The sequence below is a fragment of the Diospyros lotus genome, chromosome 3, assembly GCF_014633365.1.
Source record: "Diospyros lotus cultivar Yz01 chromosome 3, ASM1463336v1, whole genome shotgun sequence".
In the NCBI taxonomy this organism is placed as follows: domain Eukaryota; kingdom Viridiplantae; phylum Streptophyta; class Magnoliopsida; order Ericales; family Ebenaceae; genus Diospyros; species Diospyros lotus.
This window is the reverse complement of record NC_068340.1, coordinates 21785229-21792789: the sequence shown is the minus strand read 5'-3', so window position 1 is coordinate 21792789 and position 7561 is coordinate 21785229. Positions and strand designations below refer to the sequence as shown.

At 35.9% G+C, this 7561-nt stretch overlaps 1 protein-coding gene across 2 annotated transcripts; it reads left to right on the top strand.

Moving 5' to 3' along the window:
- Positions 1–263: 263 nt before the first annotated feature.
- On the top strand, positions 264–6939 carry LOC127798357 (probable WRKY transcription factor 57). Of its 2 annotated transcripts, none has more exons than XM_052331874.1 (4): positions 264–924; positions 2878–3021; positions 3882–4244; positions 5830–6939. In XM_052331874.1, exons 1-3 carry the CDS (start codon positions 542–544, stop codon positions 4234–4236), a joined length of 882 nt encoding a protein of 293 aa, XP_052187834.1. In that variant the 5' UTR covers positions 264–541; the 3' UTR covers positions 4237–4244; positions 5830–6939. The 2 variants fall into 2 exon arrangements, with proteins under 2 accessions (XP_052187834.1, XP_052187833.1); XM_052331873.1 differs by having other exon boundaries at positions 265–924; positions 3882–4240.
- Positions 6940–7561: the final 622 nt, after the last annotated feature.

Below are 7561 nucleotides of genomic sequence, written 5' to 3'. Positions count from 1 at the left end.
TTTTGTTAATTACAAAATAAATTTAAAAAGAAAAACTTTTAAGTTTTGTGGTATTAATTTAAAATAATCAATATTTAATAATGTTACTTATTTTAATTGATGAGACACCCAAGGGAACAGGCTTAAGGACAGCAGATCTGGGCTCCTTTTCTGAGTTGCCAAACAGACCATAAAGTGAAAGCGCGTGGAAGTGTTGTTTCTCTCTCAATGCATTTTGCTTAAATATCAGCCTCTCCCGTACCAGTTCACAAGTTGACGGCCATTTTCTAAAACTTATCTTTTTCACATCTCTCTCTCTCTCTCTCTCTCTCTCTCACTCTCACATCTCTATTGCCAAAATCAAAAGGTTTCGAAATCCCAACACACAAACACAAAAAGGGAAAAAGAGTTTCCAAAACTGCACACTCTTCGTTGTTGCGCCTCCTCAATTTCCTTCTCCGAAACCCTAACTCTCTCTCTCTCTCTCTCTCTGGACTTTAAGCGTGTACTGTATATGTAGCATATATAGGTGGGTGGGATTGTATATGTATGTATAGATTGTATGGATAATAAGGGCCAAGTCGATCCAGGAGTCACCGAGTTAACGGCCGAGTCGACCTGGGCGTTCGGTGACGACGCGGATGGCGTATACTTCTTCGGGAGCGATAGAGAGAGCAGTGTTCTGAGCGAATTCGGTTGGAATCTCAGGCCCGAGCCCAGCGGTTTCGCGGACTTGGATCGGATCGGTGTGGCGGCGGACGAGAGGCCGGAATTGGCGGGGAGTGATAGGCCGTTGAAGCCGGAGAGGGGGAACATCACCGCCGTTCATGCGGGGCCTGCCGGCGATGCTTCGACGTCGAACCCATCGGTGTCTTCGAGCTCCTCGGAGGATCCGCCGGAGAAGTCGACGGCCTCCGGAGGGGACAAACCACCGCCCGAGACAGCGTGAGTGTGTGTGCTTTGTGTGCGTTTCGGTGTTGCGTGAACACTACTCCATGTTTAGGGGGCAGTATCGTAATAATCGGATTTTCTATGGGCGAAAAGCAGGAGCTAAATCCCAAATTTCCCAGAACAAAGTTGTAGTTTATTTTATTTATTTATTAGTTTTCCACCGGGGAATGCCATTTCCGCGTCCGTACAGCCCCTTGAACGCCGAGTAGCGGAGTCATTTTTGTCATTACCGAAAATTCTGGGCCTGATAGAGTAAAATCAGCAAAATGAGGTGGAGAGAGATTCTTAATTATGAGAATTGCATGTAGTTGTAGGCTTTGCTTTGAAACCCGCCGCAATAGCGGCGGGAATGGCGTGGGGTAACTTTTTCTGGGTGCCAACACTTTTAGAAAATTACACAAAATGATGGTGCATTGCATTTGTTCGTTGGATGATCAGTGCGCTATAGGAAGAACAAAGTGACACAACAGGAAAAAGGGAGAATATTTATGTAAACCTGTCATTTCTTCCCTTCCAGTGTTGCAGCCCAGGTGCATTAAGTTTGCTTATACATCTGCATTATAACGGATCTTTTGTTCTTGCATTTGTTCTCTCGTGTTGTTTTCTTTTTTGATTTCTTCAAAATATATATAATGCAGTACACTACTCCTTGGTTAATACTATATATTTGGACATATAGGTGGATGTAAGCTGCTTGACATAATGCTTCTCTTAAAACTATTTGGTGGAATGGTTATTATGGGTTGGCTTCTTTCTTCTTCTTCTTCTTCTTCATTTCATGGTCTTTGGCTTGAAATATATAAATATATATATCTTACTTTTATGCTTGTCAGCTCTGATGCGCGTTTGAATTTTCTGATATCAACACTCTTTTATTTATTTTTTTTCCTTGTGTTAACACTCTTCTTAAATCAGCACTCTAGCCTCGCTGATTTGTTTACCAATGTGATTCCTGCTTCTAGGTAGTGAAGAATTCCTTCAAGTCTTTGCCCCTTGATGTTCTTCTTGGTTCTGTTAGTGAAGTAAGCTTATATTTCTTACAACGAGGAACATAATGTTTTACCCCACAAAGGAAAATGTGGGCAAATTAATAAATTTTCATATAGAAAATATTAGCTATAAATTAATTTGGAGGAAATGAGAGTCCTTTACAATAATATTTATGAATAACATCAAAAAGGCATGCAGGTTGATGCTACCAGCTTTGATATAAACAAGGAATGTACTTTACACTCTTGTAGAATTCTGAGGAATATCCAAATGGCATGCTTGTCTCTCTCTCTCCTTTTTTCTTTTTTCTTTTTTTTCTTTCTTTAAGATGCCAGTGGAGTTTCATCATATTTTTGATCACTTCCTCTAGTTAGTCTTCTGCTACTTGCACTCTGTACGTGGAGGATAAGTTCTATTTTTATTTTTGTATGATGTTTATAATTTGATTGATGAAGAATTATTTAATTTCCCTTGGTTTTTTCTTCTAATTATCTTCCTGGTTATTCTGATTCAGCGATCAACTGCCACTGCCTAACTGGAAATTTTGTTCCTTTAACTTCAAATGGAATAGGGGCCGAGTTGATACGCCTGTTGATATTCCACTCTTGAAAATTAATTTTTAGGAACTTCCGTTTTCCTTTTGCTTTAGTTTCTTCAGTTTGTTCCTTAATTCTTTCTTGTTTCTCTACATGCATATATAAAATGGTGTAGTGAAATAAATAAATCACTTACCTAATCCAACACGTGACAGGTACTCATCTTTTTAAGAAAAGATTATCTAGTAGTACTTAGATTGTCTTGCTTTTAACTTATATATTGAGATAGTAATTTCCTTCCTTCTGTTTTAATGAAATATTCCCTATTTATAATTTGGACATTCTCTAATCCTATGTTTTTCGAAATTTTTCCAAGAAATTTGCTTTTACACTGATGATCTTTTGACTAAATAACTTGTAGGAGCAAAGTTAGAAAGAAGGGGCAAAAGCGAATCCGACAACCACGTTTTGCATTCATGACTAGGAGTGAAGTTGATCATCTTGAAGATGGTTATAGATGGCGGAAATATGGGCAGAAAGCAGTTAAAAATAGCCCATTTCCAAGGTAAGTAGTCACTTCTGTTACATTTTTCAAGTTGACATAGTCATTTTTTTTTTTTTTTTGTAGTTCTAAGTTCATGTAATCTCCTGTATTCTATTTTTTGTTTCCCATATATTATCTCCTGTATTCCACTTTATTGCTTAAGAGGAAACACGCATTATTGAGCTATATTATATCCTGTTCCTGTGCTGCTAAAATGTTTATATTGTATATAGGATAGATATCTGTCTCAACTGTGTTAATCTAATTATTAATGACTTGTATGACTGTACATATAAGTTTAATGGAATATGGTCTCTCTCTGTATGGCTTGTCGCTTACTTACAAATACTTCACGGATAAAAGGGAAGAAAAATAATAATATCTATTTTGTTTTTTGAAAACTGTTTGATTTCCTTATATATATGCGTGTGTGTATATCTTGCATTAAATCTCTGACTAATTTTATATATGTAGCATGTTGAATTAAGAATTCTATACTATTACTTCTTGTCTTTCCTAAGATTAATCAGTTCATGTGTATATCATAATATGAAGTATTTTGCAGAATCACCTTGATTCAAATTAAATGGTATTATATATAAATATCTGATTCCTTTTCCTTACAATTTTTAGAATAAAGTTCATAATCTCCATTTTGATCAATTAAAGCTGAGTGGCATCTGGCAGAAGAGGATGATGATATACGAGCCACGAAAATATAAGATTCTAGCATTCGATGAACTATCTATATATATATATATGAAATAGGTATTCCAGCAGAATATTGAAATCTCACAGCTAGTAAATTAAGAAGCCAAAACACTTGAAGGGTAGAAAAGAAAAGAGGCCATGTCTATTACATTATTCTCAATATCTTGCAGGAGCTACTATCGCTGTACAAACAGCAAATGCACGGTGAAGAAAAGAGTTGAACGCTCATCTGAAGATCCAGCTATTGTGATCACGACTTATGAAGGCCAGCACTGTCACCATTCTGTTGGATTCCCTAGAGGTGGATTAATCAGTCATGAAGCTGCCTTTGCAAGCCCGTTGACTCCTTCAGCCTCACAGTTATATTTCCCAAGAGTACAATTTCCTCAACAAGGTTCATCTAGTGCACCAAAATCACACCAGGTTCCAAGAGAACCCTACGTGCTAGCCGAGCCAAATCCACACCGTCCCACTGATGAAGGACTCCTTGGCGACATCGTACCCCCTGGAATGCGAAATCAATGACAAAGTTGGTACTCTCTAATTCACTTTTACCACTATGTTTTTTTTTTTTATGGGTTTTCTGATTATAAGCATTTAATTCACTCAACATGGATATATAGTTGATACCTCAAGAAAATTTTTGTTAGTATTAAGAAGTTAATTGAGTTGTGGTGTTAGCATGTGTGTGGCAGGTCACTCTCCAGTGTTAAATACTAAATTGGGATGCTTAAGTAATTATGATTACTTTACCCCACTAGGAACACTAATTTTTTGCCGTACATTTGGCTGCATTATTCTTATGGTCAAGCCTTCTTCAACTTTCACTTCTATGATGATCTTGTTGACACAACTTCTTCCACAAGTAAAAAACTAGAGTAGCAAAATAGGATATGAAAGACTGGAATATATATATATATATATATAAGGGAAAAAAGAGAATGACAGTAACTATTTTACAATGGATTTCCCGCTTTTCCATTATAGACCCGAGCTAATATAGTCTCAATTTTCGGCTCGATATCGGCCCTTGAAAAAGAAGCCCACCAATGAACTTGATAATACTAAGTACATAGATATTAAGGCAATTGTATTGGATCTGACGTTTACTCGCCGTCTATTTGTTTCATAGTGGCCATGCGTAATTATCAAGAGTCGTTCTCATTGGCTGTGAACTTGTCCAATATTATTAGTTCCAATTAGTGATGGCTAGCTAGCCTATTTTGTTCTGTTATTTGCTTACTTGTCATGCTTCTATTTGCTCTTTGTAGGATTGAGTGCAACTATGATGTATCATCTATAAAGTAATGATGCGTATTTAATGGCCATTATGCAATGGTCATATATATATATATATATATATATTCTCAAAATTAGTTGTTCTCTTAGCTTGAGAAGTAAGGTGACATTATTTAAATATAAGAGTCTAGTTTAGTTCAGTCAAATGAACAAAAGCTCTAGAATCTCATACAAAATTTTAGGGGTAAAGTTTACCACTTTTGCATGAATTGCCTCCTATCACACCTTTTTGGGCAGGTTACTTGTGTCTTAGAAGATTCAACTCACTTTATCACTCAAACCTAGGCAGTTCTGCAGAATTTGTTAATCTTAGCCGGTGTGAGTGCAACCAATTCATTTGTGATGCGCGCATCACATTATCATGCATCTAAACTCTAGCTTAATACTTGAAAGCAACTTTTCATCACCATGGCAGTAGTAGAAGTCAGCATTCCCATCATGAAGATGGCCCTCCCTGTTACGCGTGACTAATTATTAAATGACATTAAATCTGGTCTGGGAAAAGCATATTTTTCTAGATGAAAATCTTTCTCGTGAGCCTTTACAAATGAATATATATATATATACATATAAAATTATCTCAGAGCATTAGCACGTACACCAAACAAGAATAAAGCATACCCCATAGGCCCCATTTTGATCACTCTTTTGATTGTATGGTATATATGTTATTCAAGCTATACCCTACTCCTCTAGCTATAGTTCATTAAAAGAACCTGTAGTTAATTATTATTATTCTCTTTTGCTACCATTAATCTACACCTTGGATTTTATATATTCTGAAATTTGACAAGGTAGTAAACCTTGTGACATGTACAGGCCATGCAAAAGACAGACCATGAAGCAGGTGAATTCATGGTATTCCAGTTACTTGGAGCCAGATATTTGATGAGCTTCTTTTACCCAGTACTGGAGAAAACCCTTTTCTTCATATCAAGTGGCTTACCAGCTTTATGTAAGTACTAATGTGCCTGCCACTAGCTAATACCACTGGTGCCATTCCCTGCATTTTGAGCTCTTCATTCATCTGTACTGATCGCATCGATTATGAGCTTACTTATGCGCATATAGTATATATATAGATATATATATATATTGTATATGAACTGCCTTCAATATTTAATAACTGTTAGGTTTGCATCTCTAATTAATTAAGCTAAATTCTGTGCAAAACCCTTCACTTTTGAGAAACATATATTTATGTGACTGCCAACCCTCTATAACCATGCTTACCACCTCCCCGATTTACATGACTTTCTTGTGATTTCTTTGAATATACTTTGGCCTTCTTGTAGCTGTTGGTGTTTTTGCGTGTAGTTTTGATGCTTAACAGTGCTTACTTAATCTGGTAATTCATTCACAGTTCACGGCTTTATATTCGTAGTTTCGTGCAATTCGATGTTGCTTGCTTCAATCTCAGCCGACATTGCTTTTTCTTCTTTCCTTTTTCACCTTTTCTTTTAACTTTTCCCCACCAGCCGAAGATACCACTGTCAACCTCAGTGCCATACTTTTGTCTACAGCATGCTGCATGCTAGCTCCACCATATACAAACAACCAATATTTAAAAAAGAAATTAACATTTTTTTATGTGGTTATTAATTAATTTTAGAATTTCAAGGGGGGATGAATGTAACAGTAAAATAAATTTCCACTAGAAGGGATTTCAAAGACGCTTTCACAAAAATAATGTTATTTATATTTTAGGGAAATTAAGCTTAAGATTACATCGATCCCGCCCTATATACATATATGAATTGATCTCTCCTTGTTATCTCATTAATCTTCTTAATTAGTAGATAAGAAAATGCATGAGAATATTAATGGCTTTGGCTATACCCTTGGAGAGAGTAAAGAAAACTGGGAAGAAACCCAAGCCAAAAGCAGCAGCTAGCAATGGACAAATTAAGAGACAAAAACAAAACAAAACCACCCCAATTACTCTTTAATTTCAAAGATGTAAACTGACGCTACGTACTAAAAACATGAGTCCAAATTCAAAGTAGATTTGAAGAACTCAAGAAACAGAATAATTTTATTAAATGATACTTGCACAATTAAGTGTCATTTCATATGACAGAATTTAAAAGAATATATATAAATCATTTGAAATTCATCCATCTAATTAAATACAACCTTATAAATGTGTATATATATATATAAAGCATGAATTAAGTTTCAGTAAGAGCAGGAGGATAACTGGAGTGAAATTATAACCACGCATATAGCCAGATATGAATATATAGGTGAAGGAGACCGAAAGCACCATAAAACATAAATACGTACTGATACTTTTAATGAACTTTAGAATATGTTTTTTTAAAATTTTCCAATCCAACTTTCCCTTTGTCTGGTAACACAATAAAGCCAAGCACATGGATCTTAAGTGATTAATTGAGAACAAATTAAACACGAGTTCCTGATCTTGAAGTGGTTTAAGGGACTACATATGTATATATATATCTATGTTGCATGTTTCTCATTCCATGCTTTTAATTGAAAATTTGTGTAGTTATTTCACACTGCATGCCATGCATGGATGCCAAGCTAG